This window comes from Megalops cyprinoides, chromosome 16 (genome assembly GCF_013368585.1).
Source record: "Megalops cyprinoides isolate fMegCyp1 chromosome 16, fMegCyp1.pri, whole genome shotgun sequence".
Lineage (NCBI taxonomy): Eukaryota > Metazoa > Chordata > Actinopteri > Elopiformes > Megalopidae > Megalops > Megalops cyprinoides.
In genome coordinates, this window is record NC_050598.1 from 5,539,790 (window position 1) to 5,560,213 (window position 20,424).

The window sequence follows — 20,424 nt, forward strand, 5'->3', positions numbered from 1 at the left end:
CCAAAACTTTTCCAAATGCTGTCATCACAACCTCTCCTTCACCCTTGACAGCATGACTGTGTTGTATCTGAGCATCAACAACCTGGTGGTGGTGCTGAATATTAACCTGGCTTTCCCAGATAATAAAGCATCAGTGATACAGGCCTGCAGATTTCTGCCCTGTAACATCCAAAGAAGCTATTCAGTTTTTTTACTACCAACTACTAGTGCTACTAGTTGTGTTCTCCAGACTAGACTACTGCAGCTCTCTTCTGACAATCCTCCTAACTAATGCCATGAGACCTTTCCAGTTGATTTAGAATGCAAGCTGCTTCAGTGATCTACAACCAGCCACAATACTGTTGTCACACCTCACTTCATTTCGGTACATTACCTGTCATGACTGGCATCATATTCAAAACTCTTGTTCTAACATATCGATCAGAACAAAAAATGTCATCTCCATACTTCCAATCTATCATCACATCATACCAGACTCCACTGAGTTAATGTGCAATCTAGGCCCATGTCAATCAAAAATATTGTCTCCTCCAAAACCATGACACAGGGGTGGCTTTCTTTAACTAACTGCAAACTAACTAACTGCAGCTAGATAAAGAAGGCCGTTATGTTGAGGCTCCAATAACAGATTTTAGCATTTTATGACTGGATATTCAGTGTCTGGTCTATTTTCGCACTTCAAATAGGAAGTTCCAGTTGGTAAAAGGTGGCAATTCTATGTACTTTGCTCTTTCCCTCTATGCACGTCACCCCCTCAGCAGCTGAACGTTGTGTCAGAACATTTGCACTGCTTTCAGACTAGTTACTTCAGGCAAACGCAATAGGAGGAAAAGAAACCTTCTTTCTACCACTAGTTCAGCTTCTTCTCAGAAATAGTACACAAGTTGATGGGAGATCACTGTTAATCATTGTCACTGTTATAACTACTAACATTCATTGAAGCCCTCTCTGGATATAATGATTACAGAAATCATATCAGCAGTGTCTGCAAACATCATATATCACATCAAATATGTCAAATATCATAGAACACATCATATTATCAGCTAATGGCCCAGCCCAAGCCATTACTGTTAAAGCACACATCATGTGATATTTTCATATGTTGTGACATGTGATCACATGTTTTGGCTGTTTGGATAGGCTACTGTTTGGTCATAGGTACCACTGATTCCAGGGCAAGAAAGTACCTTTCAGCATGACCTTTATTCTCATGGCTATCAAACTTGCAGATATAAAAGCATGATGGTTTATGCTTATCTAGTCATTTCTAATGTTTCCTCCTTTTCTACCCCTGTGTTAACCAGTACTGCACTGCCTTCATGTCTGCTTTTGTACATGTGTCTCTAATACTACCATAACCTGAATCAGAAGGTCACTCAGGTGTGAGTCGCTTGCCAAGTTGTGGAGCAAAATGTCCGTCTTGGGGCTTCCCAAGAAGCTCAATGATTGATGCTCACCTGGAACACAAGCTGAGCCCCATGGCCTGGCTTTTCCCACAGCTGTGACATCAGCAGACAATGACTGGGAGTCCACAGCAGCCCTGACTTCATCTTAGACTGAGGGATTGGGGCTGGTTTGTAATCCCCTGCACATCCAGATCTCCAGTCCAGCAGGAGAGGACAGAGTCAGACTTGGTTAAGAGCTGACAGCCCGTGGGTGGATGTCACCATGCTTTCTCAACCCAGAGAACTTGGTTAGCTGTGTTTTTTTTTTTCTATTATGACACTCAGGGGAACCAGATGGATCAAAGCTGGGGATTGTCATGCTGTGCTTTCAAAACTCCAGAATGCGAGCTGCCTCGAAACACCAGCCAGGACCTCACTGCCTGAATACAATCCAACAACAACAACAGAGGAACGTTACACAGGGATATGTGGGGTCATTTGTGGTTTTGTATTTTCAACTGAGTTGCTAATATATGAAGGCATACTAGTATGACCATAGGTTTAAATACATCAAAAATGACCAGATATCATTTGAAAGTCTATGGAAATTAATATATGGTAGTGGCAGCAGGTCTCTGCTGGAACCCAGAGCCCCCTCACTGTGGCTCAGGGCTATGTGCTGACCCTGTGGGGGGAACAGGGGGAAAAATGACAAATTAAAATGACAAAAAGGAAATTTGCCTTTTTGTTGTTTTAATTGGGTTGCTCATGTATGAATACATTCAAACATGTGTGCAATGTGAAAAGCTCCTCGTTGGTGTAATTTCCTCTGCATCAACCAAATGAAAGCCCTTACGAGAAATTCGTCCATCAACACATTGACCCAAGCCGATCCAAGGGTGACCACAGATACTGCAATGAGCAGATGAACAGAGTGAACAAGATTACGGGGAGGTGCAAGGAATTCAACACATTCACTCACACCACGGAGAAAGAGGTCACTGAAGTGTCCCAAAACAGAGGAATACTGCCTGTATAAAGCTACCAATCTGGTGAAGAAAATCACCATGCAAGTTTCATTCCTTTCAATAAAGCAGGGTTAAAAAAAGGATGTGGAGTAAAGAAATAGTTGGCCAGATTATATATCTGATATAATGTTGTATCTTTTTATTTAAACAACTTACTCAATGAATTTTTTCAGATAAAAAATACCATATGCTATATACATGTATACTATATATATGGTATATGTGTGATTCATCTATCTATCTATCTATCTATCTATCTATATATATAGTGTTAACCCTCTAATTTAGTTGCAACTGGTTATGAACTTCAGTAAGTGTACAGGACTGTTCAGGTCAAACAGAAAAAAAATTCTGTTTCTGTTACTGTATAATATGTGATATGTTTTCCCCTCTCACCACTGCGCATAGTCTCCAGGTGCTCCCATACAATTTCTCCAGCGGTGCAGTCAGAGGTCAGGGCCAGGAACTCCTCTCTGTCCAGGGAGCACAGCTCATTCCTGTGCATACCCCGCAAACCCAGGCCCAGGCTGCAGGAGCTGAGCTCGGCCTGGCACCAGTATTACCAGTGACTAACCTCCTATTCTGACCACAGCTTAGGGTCTTAGAAAGAGAGAGCGAGCAAGAGAAGAAGAGATTGATTAGTGGTGGGTAAAAGGATATACATTGCTTCACATATGAAACTGCTTTCTGTTTTCTGATTTAGAATGCCTTCAGATAATTAACTTCTATCTAAACAACACTTCATGAGCAAAACAAATACTGATGTGATGATAATTATCTTCCTTCCAAGCAGAGGTCTTATCCTAACACAAACCACTGTATTCAGTTCCTTCAGTCAAATGCAGCTTGTACCACTTGGTGTCCTATGAGTAAGACTGAGCCTGTACAAATACATGTGTGCCGTTCTCTGTCCAGTTTTCCGTCACATAGAAACTGAGACTGGGAATTGAGGCTAGTTTCTGCAGGTCAGTGTCATTCCTCACAATGCTCACAAACTGCTTCACTTGCTGCATCCTATGGCCTCCACAACATACAGCTCAGTGAGTACCATGCACTGGCTTCTGTCAGTTTGGCTTGGCACAATATCACACTTAGGTTACGGTGTTGAGCTCTTCTCAGAAGCATCTGGTGAGCATTTACATTTACATTTAGTCATGTGGCAGACGCTTGTATCCAAAGCGACTTACAAGTGAGGCAGAGTACAACACAAGCAAAAAGCTGTTAGGAGACAGTTTTGTGGAATGGCATGGCGTTTGTTCCGGAGACACGCGATGTGTATTCGAATACAAACGCTGGAGACAAGCGATGTGTATTTGACTACAAAGCGATGTGGCTACATCCGACCGGAGCCAAATGGCGCCTCTTGTGAACCCTATGGAGCCAATTAGGTTACAGGGCTCAGGAAATACCCAATTAGAGAGGGAGCTGTTTAGCTATGCACAGCTCCGCAAGACCAATCAAAAACAGCACCCCTGCTGGTTATCATAGCTCATATGCAAATGTGACTGCTATTAACTGTATAAAAATTAACTGAATTCTATACCTGTTGAACTTCTGCTCAATGCTGATGTTCCCACGGCCGGCTGTGCTAATAAACTTCCTGTCTTTTGCTACGAATATCGAATCTGCTTCTTGTCGTAACGAAACACTTTTTGGTGTTCCGGACTTTGACTAACAATTTGGCGCTGCGAGCAGGGTGGAGGCCGACTCGGACTTCAGCGGGTCTCTCGTCGTGATACACGAGGTGAGTACGTTTACTTTTACCACCTCCATAGTTAGAGTGTATCGCAGGACAGACCCGCGGGGATCAGAGCGCTCCACCTAGAGGTACGAACCTCTCATGTTATATTGCGATGAGGGGATTCCGTGTTCGTAGTTAAAGACTGTGTCTTTCATTTAATTTGTCTATCGTGGAATTAGTTTAAATGTGTTTGTTCAAAGTATTGATCATGTCGTTTGTTTGAAGTTCGTCTGTTGTAGTGTCTGTCCATTCGTATTGTCAGGTTAAGTGTTAGTTTCGTCTATCGTGATTATAAGTTGTCTGTCGTCTTTTGGACCCCATCGGGAGCCCCAGGAGAGATCGCCGTCTCCTGGGAGCCCGGGTTCCGGGATTTGTGTTTTGTGTTTCCCCGGTGGGGCCTCAGGAGAGCAGCCGTCTCCTGGGAAGCTAGGTGGTACCTAGAAAAGCGCGCTTGTTGTCCGACGTGGTCGACGGCACCGGTACCCCAGGGGGCTTGCCTGGGAAGCTCGCGTATATTCTGGTAGGGATTATCGTGAGGTTTATGTTCGTTTGTCTTTTTGTGTTTGGACCGGCGGCCGCCTCAGTGATCGCGTTTAGGCAGTTGCCGCTGTGCTTACGGGTCGTTGATCGCGTTTAGGCAGTTGCCGCTGTGCTTACGGATCGCTGGGAAGCTAGGTAACAATTGTTACTTAGGAGTGGGATCACGTCATTGTGATTTGCGTTGTTTCTATGTTGTTTGGATGTTGTGCCTTGGCCAATAACGTACGTTTATAGATAACAATTAACGCAGGCCTATATTTAATTAATAATAATAAAAACTATATAAACTGCGGTAAAATGCCCGCAACTAAAGAAACATCTAAAGCCCCTCGTGGTTACGCAGGCAGCATTACTACGTATTTGTTGGAAAAGTATGTGAAGAAGGAAAGTGAAATGTTGAGACATGGTTGGGATCCAATACGGATCCACTTAGACATCGTTAGAATGGTGGGCGAATCAGAAGAAGGATAAAAATGCAAGTGGTACTGTTATTTTGGTAACAGCATAGAAAGCTAATCGAGAAGTGTGATAAAATGCATGACCGCGTACAAACACAGGGTAAATTATCGGAATTGCGCAAAAGTGATTTAGAAGAAAATGTAAAAGCTATGATCAGAGCGCCGCGCTTGCGTGTAATCTTCAAACGATAGTAGTTCGCACCTGAATAGAGAACAACTATGCTGGATAATTTAAAACAATAGGAATTTGCGGCTTCCTCTGCAGTCAGTAGTATAAGCACCCCCCCTTCCAGTAGACCGTATCTTAGTGCGTGGTTAGGAAACCGGCCATGTGATATGCTAATTGATACTGGTGCTTCAGTTTCTACTACTGATCTGCCACTTCCGTGTACTAAACCTTTCATTGATCGTGTTGGCATTGGGGGTAACTCAGTTTGTGCATATAAATCTCTACCCGTGCTAGCTGAATTGTAGATATTGCAAATGGTTTCTGGACTTTGCTCGTTGCTGAGACCTCAAGAGCATGGTTTGCCTTCACACACCAATGTACACAATATACCTGGACACGTGTGCCCCAGGGTTTTCACAAAGTCCTACACTCTTCCATTGTGAAATTCTAGCATCAGTCTCATGGTCCATTCTGCTGGCTTCTTCTGACTCTGACTCTCATTTTCAGGCTCTGCAAGCAATTGGAAGGAGAAAGCTCAAATTGCTCGGGAGACTGTTCGGTACTCGGGCTTTGGGCTTTGCTGTTCTGAAGAAGTCGAGGCAGCTCCCTGTTGGCGAGGGAGCTGCTGTTGCCACTACTCCGTGCCCCGTGCTGTGCATGGTATCCCGGGGGGTTCTGATATTCTGGGTCTTTTCAATTTCTGCAGGAGCCATATTCCTAACTTTTCTGTTGCTGCTGCACCAGTCGGCGCACTCTTGGGGGGCCCGTGTTGCCCCCTGGGGGAAGTTGACTGGTCATCTGGATGTGGTGTTGCATTTGCTGCTCTAGAGGTGGCCCCTGCTTTGAGAATGACTTGCTCTGACCTGCCGTTCATTCTGTGGTCAGTTGTTGGACAGGACAGGGCCATGCTGCAGCCGTTCTTGCCTGGCCCCATGGAGGTTTGCAACACCCTGTTGCATATTGTTCTCGGCTGGGCCCTGTGGTCTCTGGTCTTTCTCCCTGCTTGTGGGGGGTGCGGGCTGCTGCTGCTGTGGCAGTGGCAGTCTCTGCTCTGCTGGTCTCGGTGGTACCACTCTCTGCTGGTGTGTACTCGATGGGAAGCCATCTTACTGGTCCCACATATCACACTCATTCACTCCCCTGCTGTGAGTCTGGCCAATCTCCTACCTGTTGAGGGTGATGGTGAGCGATGCTGTTCGTGATTTCATGCCTAACTGATCTTCTCGGGGTTTCCTGTCTTCATCAGGCACCCCGATAAAAAAGGGGGGGATGGATGGTTCAAAATCTCAAAAAAAAAAAAATATACATCAAGGTTGTAAATCACTACCCATCTACCAAATAATGACTACTAAAGTGTCGGGCCCGACTGAATTGGACATTGCCAAATTACAGAATGACTGTACCAGTGAAGAAAAATGGACTTGGATTGAAAATGCAACCACTCATGCTGTATCATTACAGGATCTGAAGGACAAACAACAGGAGGGTGAACAACATGAGCAGGAGTATGAGTCTGGACAATGGGTTATGATAAAAGCCCATCATCCGAAGTCCTTCCAACCCCGATGGCAAGGATCATACCAAGTGCTTTTAACCTCTGAGTCTGCCCTTCAAGTCGCAGGTATTCCAGTCCAGTCCACCACTTTTGGGCCAAGCCGTGTCCATCGCCTGAAGACACCTGTGCTGGAGGACATCTGACACCTGGCTGCTGCTGCTGGTGCTGCTGACATCCAACACCTGCTCTGAACACACTTGACATCTGCTTCAGAAGATCTCCGCCACCGACGCAGTCTGGCACCCAAGTGTGGAACCATCTACCACACCAACGTCTTCTTTTATTTTACACTATAAGTAGAGATGCCTATACTCAGTATTAGGCTGTGTATATGATTATTGTCAACATATTTAGAAGGCTTCCTTTTCCTCTATTTTTTCTTTGTATCACTGTTTTTTGTTTTGTTTTTTCCCCTCTCATGTAATGGAACCCCTTCCTATGCACAGTCGGTCACAGTTTTACATTGGACTATTCCAGTCATAGTCTGCCCAGTGCCAGCCAGAAGCAGATGGGCTTCCTCTCTGAGCCAGGTTCTGCTCAAGGTTTCTTCCTATTAGCCAGGAAGTTTTTCCTTGCCACTGTCGCTTATAAGCTTGCTCTGAGGGGGTCTCAGGCCTGGGATCTATGCAAAGCTATTTTCCTACACACAACCACTGGTCAACTTATACTGCCTCTACATGTGTAACTCTGTTAAAGGTTAATCGTAAGGTTGACCTCATCATTCGCTGTATGTTGGGTCAAACAGGAGGGACTGTTAGGAGACAGTTTTGTGGAATGGCATGGCGTTTGTTCCGGAGACACGCGATGTGTATTCGAATACAAACGCTGGAGACAAGCGATGTGTATTTGACTACAAAGCGATGTGGCTACATCCGACCGGAGCCAAATGGCGCCTCTTGTGAACCCTATGGAGCCAATTAGGTTACAGGGCTCAGGAAATACCCAATTAGAGAGGGAGCTGTTTAGCTATGCACAGCTCCGCAAGACCAATCAAAAACAGCACCCCTGCTGGTTATCATAGCTCATATGCAAATGTGACTGCTATTAACTGTATAAAAATTAACTGAATTCTATACCTGTTGAACTTCTGCTCAATGCTGATGTTCCCACGGCCGGCTGTGCTAATAAACTTCCTGTCTTTTGCTACGAATATCGAATCTGCTTCTTGTCGTAACGAAACACTTTTTGGTGTTCCGGACTTTGACTAACAAAGCCATATAATGAGTCAACAGGTTTAAAAACTGCTTTACAATCCAAAGTGAAAAAGGAAATGGAAAGTGTGTAGTCCAGGTTATAGCTAAAGGATCACGGTTAAAACATGTTGTGCTGGTGCAGGAGCTGGAGGTTGGAAATGTGGTCTTTCGCAGAAGCCTCAGACCCCAGTGACGTGGTCCTGAAGCACGACATACATATAGGTTGGTGTGATGTTCCTGCGTGTGTGAGGGGGGTCTGTACTTAAACCAGGTTAGAGCAAAGCTGGTGAGCATCATTCAGTGCTTCTAAGTGTTTTGTATGCAACGTGCCTCAAATCTCCAGCCAAGACCTGACTGCTTGAACAGGATCCAGCTACGTGGAGGAACTTTGAAGAGGGGTATGTGGGGTCACTTTATGTTCTTTTTTTTATTGAGATGTTCTTGTACTCATGCATTCAAGCGCAACTATTAGCATTAATATTGTTTCACTGTTTTATGGAGACAGTGTTCTCCCTCTGTAGATTTAAATCCATGCATGTTTATGAGTTAGCAATGGTAAAGTCTTTGTCAGAAACACATACTACTGATAAAAATTTGACTATGGCTCAACTGTCAAGTCAAAAATAGTAAAAAGTCTAAATCATCAACAAGAAGATACCAAGGCACAAATTTTGGGAGTACAAAAATGAAAAAGCAGTATTTGAAAATGTTTAATCAAGGTCCATCTCCCTTTAGTCCAAATTGTATATTTTATATATTTTTAAATACATTATACCTTTTTCCAAAGCACTGCACAGCTCCTTACTCCTTTGTTCAGATACTACAGGTACTTTTGTTTCCAGTACCAGTTAGTGTTTTTTTCTTCTGAGATTGACAACTACCTGCTGAAAAAAGTTGCTTGTATACACTTTTTTCCATAGACTAATGCATTGTTCAAATGCAAATATTAGCAGATTTTCACCTTATGTGCATATACAGCTGAATTAATCATTTTAAAAGACAAAAATATGAGTTTGGAAAGCAACATTCAAACATTACTGACATTACTCTGAATGCTTGCTAGCAGATTAGTGGCCTGGATGACGATGATTAGGATGATGGTGATGAGGGCAGCCCTGGGACTTTCCTGCCTGTTCCTGGCCCACTGCAGCAGCCCTCCCGTGGGAAGCGAGTTCACAGGGCCTCCCTCTGCTCCACGGCCCTGTGTGCTCCTGCAGGCCTCCACACCCGACCTCCACCCAGACCTGGGAGTGCTGCCTCCTGGGGGTGTATCTGAGGGCAGCAGTGGGTGGTTGTGGCGGTCTGCTGGAGCCCAGGGCTCCCTCACCGTGGCTCAGGGCTGTGTGGTGACCCTGTGGGGGGAACAGGGGGGTCACCAGTCCTTCCCCAGTGGAACACATGTGCCCCTTAAGGGACTGAAATGGCCCCTTGCTCTCCACTGCAGCTGTGAAGAGGAGGAGGGACAGCCTCGCCGGGTGAGAAGTATAACCGGTTACATCGTTTTCTCTGTGTGTCAAAATGCAAAGCTCCTCTTTCATTTCCTTCTCTCCTCACCTACAGAATGAATCTGCTTACCAGAAATTCCTCCGCCAACATTTGGATCAAAAGCAGCCCAGAGGCAATGACAAGTACTGCAATAAAATGATGAGCAGCAGGATAACTAACGTGACCAAGATGTGCAAGAAGGTCAACACGTTCATTCACGCCACAAAACAAAAGGTCAAAAATGTGTGCGATACGAAGCCCATCAAAAAGACCAATAACCACAAGAGCATGGAGAAATTCGCTCTGACCAAGTGCACCCTACAGGGGGGACGTGATCGGCCACCCTGCCGCTACAGAGCCAGCAACTCAAACGACTTCATCACCATCGCCTGCAGGAACAACGAGCCTGTTCACCTCGACGGCCAAGGCGATGAGAATTAACGGTTTTGTAGCTGCGACTTTCAAGCAACTAAAACAAAACAAGCTAGTTCAAACACAGCATTGGTGAAAATGTGGGTTGTTGGTTGCCTTTCTATGACAGATGCATTTGCAAATTTAATTCCCTTCAATAAAGCATGACTAAAAAACGATGCGGTAATCTGTTTTTTGTGCATCTTTCTGTGGTGGCCACATCTGAGAAATATACAAAGAGCGAGAGACGAGGTAGAAAGCCACAGCGTCTGCCCCTGACTCCTATGCAAGACACTGTGATCGGAACAAGCGCCAGCAGACCACAACAGCGCCCTCACCACATGAGTCAGAGGGGTCTGGAAACAAGAACACATAAAAGAACGCAAAACATGTTCTGTGACTTACAGGACAACAACCAATCAGCTACTCCGATTTCAGTTCCCTCTCCTTTAGTGCATACATGTCTGTGTGTATATTCATGTGTCAATGAGTATCTGTTTTCCATTGTCAATTCTCACTGCTGCTTTGCAATATATATAAACAAATAAATAGACAGGCACATACCAGATGAAATACATGTTCCTAGGAAGCAAAAGAAACCAAAAGAAAAATACTCAACACAAAAGGCAAATGGATTCCAGAAAAGGGAAGGTATGTGTGATTCTGCATAATCTGGGAGTTCTGGGAGTCTTTGCATAACAAACAAAGCCATGAAAAAATGTGTGGGGTTGTTTCTCAAGTTTAATACATTTTACTGCTCAAAACTCAAAAGAAAGAAACAGTCTTTGAGGAGGATTTGCAACTATCAGAAAGTAAAACCACACAATTCTAAAGAGGTCAATTCATCATCAGGCCAGATTCTGTGAATAATATGCTTCTCCACAGTGATGCTGTAGCATCCTCTTGGCTCTTTGCGCTTAAGAGTCCTCTCCTTACGACATAACCTTCATGGTCATACCCACAATTACTCAGCATGCAACACTATGCAACTAAGCAATCAAGGGTGTTTAAAAAATGATAAAATGCCTGTTGACTTTCAACTGTTACAAGTCAATGAGCCAGTCTGGAGGAATTCATCCAGGGTGGTTTGAAAGAGCTGACTCTGGCGACCTGGGTGGCCTGCCTCTGAGCTAAGCTCTGTCCGCCCTTGGTCCCGCCCCCTGGGTCTGTTTGGTTTCCACGAGCGAAGTCGCTTTTCCTTCTCGTACCAAGCCACCAGCCTGCCTCAGTGCCCCAGGCCCTGGCCCTCCCGAGTGTGGGAGCGCTGGTGGAAGCGGAGCCCGCCGCAGTTGCGGAAGGTCTTACCGCACTGGCTGCAGACGTAGGGCTTCTCGCCCGTGTGGATGCGGAAATGGCGCGTCAGCGCCCCCGAGTGGCGGAAGCGCACGCCGCACACGGAGCAGGCATAGGGCCGCTCGCCCGTGTGGATGCGCAGGTGGGTCTTCAGGTTCTCCATGCGGTTGAAGTCGCGGCCGCACTGGGAGCAGTGGTAGGGGCTCCGCCCCGGCGGGAACGCTTGCCGCTTGGGGCTCCGGCCGGGCTTGGCGCTGTGCCGCTGGCTGTGGTGCCGCCGGAGCTCCCCCGGCGCGTGGAACGCCTCGCCGCAGACCTTGCACACGTGCATTCTGGGAGGCGCTGCCGCTGCAGAGGCGGGGCTTGGGCCGCCCATCTGACCCGCAAAGGGGTGCTGGGAGGGTGGGATCCCCATCGTCTCCCCGGGCTGGAAAGGGTTCGAGAAAGGAGAGGGGAAGACCGGGGGGCCGCCGGTTGCTGGAGTGAGGGTGTCTGCATCTGGAGTGTCTGAGCTGAAGACAGGGGGCTGGGCTGCAAACACGCAGGAAAGCACACAAAAATATTATTAGTCAGGGTCAAAGTTCATTTGCATTACTATAACAAAAGCTATCAAAACATGGAAAACTGGAAACAAAGTCCAGGCATCTCCTACATCCTACCAAACAACTCTTCAAATTCTCCTTCTACAAGCGCCTACTAGATCAGATGTTTCTATATTGGATTTAGGCAGTTCTGAATATGAGCGCTGCTAGACCCCTTTTACTGGGGCACATGCCCCAGTATTGATTTGCTGTGCCCCAGTAAAATCTCACGTTCGAATGTTAACAAGCTCCTATATTTGGCAGTGGATTAATTTAGATTGATAATAATGGAAAAGAATGGATTTTTTCCTAATCCAAAATACAAACTGAGGCGCGCACCTTGCGGTCCGGGTCCATACACACAATCCGTGTATCGGCGCACGAAACAAGAATAAAAATGATGTGAGTAATGGGGGGCCTGTGCCCCAGTAGAGCTTTATGTCTAGCAACACCTCTGGTTCTGAACAATTACAGCCGAGGATACAACAGACAGGGGCATGCATAAAACAGCACTGTATGCATACAGCACTTCCATCCAGACACACGACACATGTTATCCCAAAAAGATACTATGTAGCTAAAATGTGATCATCTACATTGTAGAGAAGGGCAAGAGCAGTCACCCCACCCGGCCTCAAACCCGGGTCTACAGGGTACCAAACATGCGACTTTGTCCACAACGCTAAAGGGCGTCGCAGTTAAAGTCGCATGTTTGGTACTCCGTAGACCCGGGTTCGAGGCCGGGCGGGGTGACTGCTCTCGCCCTTTGCTACAATTGGTGTCAGTGTGGGATGGCTTGCCATGAGGCCATCAGAAGTGTGCCCAGTGTGTGAGCCATACGAGGGACCCCCAGGTTCAGTTGACCCCGGTGTGTGATGGACCCCAGAGATGGGTGAAGCACCAGCGAGTGGGGCACCCTGGGATGGGAAAAGTACGGTGGGGGATGCGCAAGGGACGCCTTGGTGAGAAGCACATGGGTGCACTTCTCGAAGGGGGGGGCAGTGTGATGGAGTCCCGTCACTATGGTTGAGTATGCGCTCTGACTGCCATACCAACAAGTCTGGCTCTTTGGCATCGCGGTCAAAGTCGCATTGGTACCCCGTAGACCTGGGTTCAAGGCCGGGTGGGGTGACTGCTCTCGCCCTTTGCTATATACATATATTAAATGACTGCAGTTATATGGGGGACAATAGTGTGAACGTTAGAGTCCATCAGACAGCCACCCTGAGCTCTCCAGTGGCACTTACACAATGAGAGACTGCTGCAGGGGACAAGAGAGTCACTGTTGCAGGCCTCAAGGGGCAGGGGATCAGGTCGCCAGTCTTCCAGCAGTTTGGACTGAGCCAGAGAGAGGTTGTCTGGGTTGAAGCTGTCCTCTTCCATAGCATCAACACTGGAGGTGTGGCCAGAGCCAGAACCATGGTCCGGCTCAGCCTTCTCTTGCTTCACCTTCACCTCCTCCACTTCAGAGCTGCTGGAACCAATGCGTGGCGACGACGTGTTCTTCACTGCTGAGTCTGCTGCTTGACCGAAATTCACCAGATTTTCGGTGTACACACTGGGAGAATTCCGCTTGATGTCTGTGCAGCACATGAGGAGAGATGGGTAATGAACAGTGTTATTATAGGGGTAACGCAGACGCAGTCTGAATAACGGCCCCTTTACAATGCATTCCCACTCTACCATGTGTATTTGAATTTCATCAAGGCCTCATGCCCATACTGATCTCTGAATTGGAGAAGAACAACATAATAAAGCCAAAACAAAGTACTGTACCTGTCACTAACTCCCGATTTGGGGCTGGCTCCCTCCCCAGGTCCGGGTTCAGCTCTTGGGAGCACACCCGGCCATCCTCGCGGATTTCACTGAACGAGCCGTTGTGGCGCGCGCTGATCTCCGCCGACGCGACCAAATACTCGTAACTTTCCTCGAGCGCAACATTCAACGTGGCACCTATCTGCAGTTCGGGTTGGGGCTTCTCGTCCCTCTGCGCTTTCCGCTTCCCCGTTTTCAGCCTGCTGTTCGCTTGGGGCCGCGGCGTCGGGTGGCCCCGCGGACTTGCAGGCGCCGGGGTCTGGTTATCCGCGGCGACGAGCCGGCCCCGACGCTCGTCCCCCGCGGTAACTTTGCGCGCGCCGCGGGCGCTGAGCTCGCGCTCCGCCGCTTGCAGGCGCTGCTTGAGGGACTTGTTCTCGCGCAGCGTCTCGTGCATCTGGTCGCGCACGTCACCCAGCGCCTGGCCCACCAGCTTGGTCACCTCCAGCACGGCGATCTCCACCGCCACTTCGAACGCGCCGTGTATGGTCGCCGCCAGCTCGTCCTGGAAGGACAGCGACACCTCGCCGCTCAGAGCCGCGTTCGCGGACGGGCGAGCGTGCGTCGTCGACATTGCCGAGCTGTAGTCCTCTCTTCTCCTGTCACCGACTCTGAATTTACTGTGAGGTTTCATGTCGCGGCATGGCTCACGCGTCCTTAGGCACAGCCAGCGTTCACCCCCTCACAACTTGAAAACATTAGCTACTGTTTTTTTGGGATAAAAAAAATTCCATAAGTATGCGCCCTATTATTTAGTGAATTGAAAACAAGGGAAGAAGCACCAAACTTGTTCCTTAGAACTCCTCATTAGCTGAAGTGTTATGTTTAATATTAATGTTAGCACTTTGCTACCTAGCTACTCTTGGGTAAAAGGTACACAATACCAAACGCTAAACTACCTATCTTGCGGCTAAGACTGTTGGTTACTTACAGTCTTGGGGACTGGAGTGAAGAAATGTAGCGTTACTGTTGTTAACTAGACGTAATTTTTGAGTGTTGCAACATAAAACGTTTCAGTTATTCGAAAACATACACATTCTCTAAGATGTAAATCCAATGAAGAGAATACTCTCGTAAATTCAAATATTCTGATCTAACGTTGTCTGACTACTTAACATCTTTGTTCAGACGCTCGGATAGGCAACTTCCCTTTTCCTGTTTACATTAATTTGGGCCGATTGGATCGGTTTCCTGGAAAACCCTATCTTGGCCCGCAGATCTCTTCAGGATAAGAGAGGAATATAGATTTCCTTTACGAATTAACACATTGCAATGGAGTAACGCTGAGTATCATTCCTGTATAAATACATATATATGTAAAACATTATATTAAGGCCAGACTCTGTGATATCTCCTAGTTGACCCAACAGTTGTCGTTGTTCTTCTTCTTTTGATGCATGGCGGTTTTAAGCAGCTTTACGGTGCATACTGCCATCTACTGTAGCGGAGTGTGGCTATACTAACTCCGACAATTACCCCAAAACTTCTTGAATAAAAAAATGAACACAAATTATTGGACTTGTCTACCTCATGTTGTACCTTGTAACCCTATTATACTGAGATTGGCCCTTAATGCCCCAGCGTTAATACCTGGCTTTCACCCAACGATTTTTCTACTGTAGGTTTTTGAGCATTTTACAGGCGTATAATGCTACCTGTAAACTGCTAGGCTGGAGTGTGACTCAAAAAGACAGGCAAAAAATTTATCAACAAGTAAACCTAAAATCAATATGCTAAATATGAAATGTTATTTTATTGATGGTTAGGGAGAAGAATAAGATTTTGCATAAGGACCTTGCATTTCAAATCCATAAGCATGACATTAAAAAATAAATAAGTGTACCACTCTATCAGGAGCAAGACGTGTAACATAAAATCCACTGGGACCTTTATCCACTCGATCATTCAATCCAATGATCACACGTGTCACCAAGACCTCACCCTTCCTACATTAACCAGAATAGTCTTCACACCACACATAGCTTTGTGTCTCATGTAACAATTGTGTCCCTCCCATCCTAAGGCATTGCCACATTACCATTATATATCTTTTTTATATATTTATATTATATATATATATATATATATATATATATATATATTTTTTTTTTTTTTTTTTTTTTTTTTTACTAGATGCTCTTATCCCCCCCCCCCCACACACACACACACACATTGCGTCATTTCTCATCGCACAGCTACAAATTAAAACACTTTTGAATGTTACTGGACATGTACATATATTAAAAATATTTTCATAAACCGTATAATATACAACTTAAAATGTCGTTTGAGCGTTTCTGTCAATGTACTTTATTTTGAAACACCTCTCCTTGCGGGAACAGGAAGCATATTTATGTCTTTTGTAGCTAACTTTACACTGTGGGCGTGCTTTGAAGGAGTCCTGCTGCGCAGCGTTCTGTGAAAAACTGATCTTTTGCCTTGTTGGGTTCATCTGGTGGACAGTGGAAAGCGCGAGCTGTCCGGGGCACGTAGCCTAAAGATTTAACTACAGTATCGTATCCTCGAACACAGCCGGTGTTTTGGAGGGCCATGCTGCGCGGATGCGGCTCTTGTTACTGATGTGTATTATATGTGGATAGGCTCAAACGATTGGAATAAAGACAGAGATAAGCCGTCCGTTGAACGACAGTGTTGCATATTTATATAAATCGGATTTGTGTCGCTTCTACTCAAATTTAAAATACATCTCTTATGGCGATCAGCTAAATAAATGGGTAACACAAATAAATTTAACTGTCCAGTTTGCATAACATCGGTGGATGCGTGCAGATGTGCGCAGACGTGACCTAACGAATGGGAACATAGTTCAGCTAAATTAGCGAGCCAAAGCAGAAGTAGAGGAAACATTACGCGGAAGAATGCTTGTAGACCCGAGCGGTTTGTGATACCTTGTTCTTTCTATGTTTGTAAGGAATGCCGAAACCAAAATATTTTCTCAGAAAAACAACACTGTGACATTTGACGGAAAAAGTTTATTATAACGCAGTAAACTCACCTGCGTGTTGAACAGGTATGGTGGAACTTTCACTTGATTGGCTGGCGTCTTTTTCAAGGTGCACAAGGTTTATCTGACGAGTTTAACATTAAGATACACTAAGAACCACGTTAAAACAGCTTGCTCCAAGTCCATAAAGTTTAGCGACTAAAGCAAAAGATTTAGCTACCTAATGGAATGTCCGAATATACATGGACAATTTTGGGCAAGGAGTCTTCTGGCTCACATAGTTACCGAGTTGCTAAATGGCATATACAGTTGTTAGCGACATAGCTCAAGCAACAGAGTATGTCTTTTCGTGTTGCATCTGTAGCGTATGTATTTATCTGTAAATCTTACATGGTTCAATTATGCAGTTCATCCTTCAACTGTAATGAGGTGACAGCAAAAAGGCGCTTATCTAAGTATGAAAGGAGCCTCACCGATCCTGTAAGGGGAAAATACTGAAACATGCATATGAAGCCAGAGGAAACATAGATAAGTAGTTCAGAGCTGAGGTTAATTCTACAGCTTGCTTATAGCAGGACCATATCATCTTGTAGGACCATGTCATCTTCAAGCTGTAGGTGAGCTATAACCCTAAGGTGCTTTTTGTTTTAAACAGGGAGTGAGAGAAACACCTTGACAGACAGCAGTCTGGGATGGACCCCAGTGCCCGCACTGAAGAGCCGGAAGTTGCTGCTTGTTCAACGGTGCTGGCAGACTGTGAGAGACTGCGTTTTCCTGACACGGGGGGAGGAAGTGGACCAGAGCGAGATCCCAGACCACCCGGGCCCCACCACACAGCTGACGACAGAGGCGAAGGTGATAGAGATGCAGAGGAAGAGACCCAAGAGAGGGATGGATTTGTGGAAGGAGGAACGGATGAGTGGATGGATGGTCAAATAGAAATACTGGAGCTGGACTCCGTCAGCATCGAAGTGGAGCTGCCGCCCAGCATCGCAGCTCAGATTAAGAGCAATGCCGTCAACCCTCACCATGGAAACCAGCGGGCAGTGCAGGCTGTCCTGGCGGGGAGGCGGGCCAAAGTGAAGGAGGAACCAACCTGGATTGAGACAGAGGGGTCCGGCAATTCCCATCACGATAAAACAGGAAGGTTAATCTCCATTCACATCAAGCAAGAGGTCAAGGAGGAAGGAGGACATGTGGACATCTCCCGAGTGAAACAGGAGAGTACCAGACCTGGGGGATGTTTCAAGGAGGAGCCGGAGGAGGCTCCCATCCAATCTGAGGACAGAGGGCCACCCTCAACTGACAGAGCCTCAAGGGGGGAGCAAGAGGTGGGGCTAGATGAAGACCGGGTTCGAGCAGAGCCTTTAGGGGTGAAAGAACCACAGAAACAGTCAGAGCCATCCAAAAATGGGTCAGTAAGAAACACAGACACCACTGAAAGGACCTCACACCAGCAGCCCTATCACTGCATAGAGCAGACAGCCCAAGATGGTGAAGCTGAGATACGCACAGCTCGGAGAACAGAGGAGGAAGGAATGATACCTGCAAAGGTGGCACAAGCTAGTGGCAAAGAGACAGCCACCAGTCTTGCTGTTCATGTTCTGAGGAGTAGGTCAGACCATCCAGAATCTGCAGGCAAAGATAGTTCATCCTCTAACAGCATCCAGGAGGAGAGAACAGTGGAAGAGCCTACAGCCCAGCCGACTGAGTGCCACCCCACACCCTGTCCTGTGATCTCAGCAGTCCGTGGTTGTTCTCATTGTGGGGTTGGTCAGTCAGAGGGTCCTGCTTCCAGCTGCACAGATCCCTGTCCACCATCTGTTCAGCATGGCTGCCTCCTGTGTAATGAGACAGTCACCGCTGAGGACGGGCTCCGTGCCCACACAGAGACACACCAGGAAACACAGGGGGAGGCCTCAGCCGCGAGGCAGCCCAACCAGTGCCAGAAGTGCAAGAAGACCCTCAAGACCGCTGCCGCCCTGGAGAGGCACGCCAAACTTCACGAGCGGCGCCACGTGTGCGGGGTGTGCGGCCGGGTCTACAGCAAGGCCGAGCACCTGCGCCGCCACGTCCTCGTGCACTCCGACGAGGAGCCCACCCACACGTGCCCCGCCCCGGGCTGTGGCAAACGCTTCCGCAGCCCCGCCGTGCTCCGCCGCCACCAGGTGGCGCACAGCCACCACAGGCCGCACCGCTGCGCCGACTGCGGGAAGGCGTTCCGCCTGCATGACCAGCTGCAGCGGCACCGGCGCGTGCACTCGGACTGCATGCCCTTCTCTTGCGGCCAGTGCGGCAAGGGCTTCCGCTTCTCGGGGGGGCTCAAGGTGCACCTGCGCACCCACGACGGCTCCATGCCCCACGCCTGCCGCGAGTGCGGCAAGAGCTTCCGCCAGTCCAGCCACCTGAAGCTGCACCTGCGCACACACTCCGGGGAGACGCCCTTCGCCTGCCAGCACTGTGGCAAGAGCTTCTCGCGCTCGGACACGCTCAAGGGCCACCTGCGGGTGCACTCAGGGGAGCGGCCGTACCACTGCCAGCACTGCCCACGCTCTTTCACCCAGCTGAACACGCTCAAAGGGCACCTGCTCACCCACACCGGGCAGAAGCCCTACGCCTGCCCGCATTGCGACCGCCGCTTCGTCCAGCAGAGCACCCTGAAAGGGCACCTTCGGACTCACGCCGCGGAGACCAGCGATGGTGGTGCCGCCCAGGAGAGGCCCCACAGGTGCCCGAACTGCGACAAGGGCTTCACCCGTGCCGACAACCTCCGCAAGCACCGCCTCATCCACCAGGGCGCCCGGCCCTTTGGCTGCGAGCGCTGCGGCAAGCACTTCCGCACGCGCCACGGCCGCGGCGTCCACCTGCGCACGCACACGGGCGAGCGGCCGTACCCCTGCGGCGAGTGCGGCCGCAGCTTCCGCGAGGCGGCCCTGCTGCGCAAGCACCGCCTCATCCACACGGGCGACCGGCCGTACCCCTGCCCCGAGTGCGGCCGCGCTTTCCGCGACGCCGGCAACCTGCGCTGCCACCGCCGCATCCACAGCGGCGAGAAGCCCTACGCCTGCGAGGCCTGCGATAGGAGGTTCAGGCACAGGAGCGCGCTGCGGAGCCACGCACGCCAGCACACGGGGGACGCCCCCGGGCACACCTGCTCCCTCTGCGGCCAGCAGTTCCCCCGCCTCCAGGGGCTGAGGGCCCACCTGAAGAGCGAATACCCGGAGGCTGGGGCGGGGCCTGCCGAGAAGGGCGGGGAGGCCACCAAAAAGGGGGGGAACAAGAGACCCACCAAGGAGAAGACGAAGGGGAAGGGCAGAGGGACACGTTCTGAGGAGGTTGCACCACCAGGGAGGGCGGGGCAGACCAGAAAAAGGAAGGCAGAGCCAAAAGAACTGCCGCAAAAGCCCAGAAGGTCGAGGAGGAGAGCACCAGGAGAGGCTCAGAGAGAAACCCTGAGGCTCACGGAGGGCAACCAGTGTGGGCAGTGTGAGAAGACGTTCAGAACTGCAGCTGCATTGCGCAAACATGCCGCATTACACCAGAAGACTCCTGGACTCTGACATACCTGTACCTTAGCTGTAAATTTGTTTGCCCTTGTAGCTTGGAATGCTTTTTTTTATTTCATCATATTCATACATGACTTTTTGTGACATGCATCTTTTCCCGTCATACAGCTCTCACTCTGGATGGCACACCAAACAATTGCATCACTGCAATAAAGACTCAAGTCCCTAGCTTAAGAGCATATTGGCTCTTTTAAGAATTGGCACTCTCATACTGACTGTGGGGGTGGGGGGGGGGC

At 48.2% G+C, this 20,424-nt stretch overlaps 3 protein-coding genes across 4 annotated transcripts; 2 read left to right on the forward strand and 1 right to left on the reverse strand.

Moving 5' to 3' along the window:
- The first annotated feature begins 8,338 nt into the window (after positions 1–8,338).
- On the forward strand, positions 8,339–10,116 carry LOC118790613 (ribonuclease pancreatic gamma-type-like). 2 transcript variants are annotated; one of them, XM_036547583.1, is made up of 3 exons: positions 8,339–8,470; positions 9,136–9,547; positions 9,633–10,116. In XM_036547583.1, the coding sequence occupies exons 2-3, from the start codon at positions 9,152–9,154 to the stop codon at positions 9,996–9,998; spliced, it is 762 nt and encodes a 253-aa protein (XP_036403476.1). In that variant the 5' UTR covers positions 8,339–8,470; positions 9,136–9,151; the 3' UTR covers positions 9,999–10,116. The 2 variants fall into 2 exon arrangements, with proteins under 2 accessions (XP_036403476.1, XP_036403475.1); XM_036547582.1 differs by having other exon boundaries at positions 9,139–9,547.
- A 582-nt stretch (positions 10,117–10,698) lies between these two features.
- Positions 10,699–15,012, reverse strand: LOC118790636 (zinc finger protein 16-like). Its single transcript, XM_036547621.1, has 3 exons — positions 13,619–15,012; positions 13,090–13,422; positions 10,699–11,792 (listed from the first exon to the last, which is right to left on the reverse strand). The coding sequence occupies exons 1-3, from the start codon at positions 14,289–14,291 to the stop codon at positions 11,194–11,196; spliced, it is 1,605 nt and encodes a 534-aa protein (XP_036403514.1). The 5' UTR covers positions 14,292–15,012; the 3' UTR covers positions 10,699–11,193.
- A 2,302-nt stretch (positions 15,013–17,314) lies between these two features.
- On the forward strand, positions 17,315–20,182 carry LOC118791157 (oocyte zinc finger protein XlCOF6-like). Its single transcript, XM_036548436.1, has 2 exons — positions 17,315–17,974; positions 18,452–20,182. Exons 1-2 carry the CDS (start codon positions 17,315–17,317, stop codon positions 20,180–20,182), a joined length of 2,391 nt encoding a protein of 796 aa, XP_036404329.1.
- Positions 20,183–20,424: the final 242 nt, after the last annotated feature.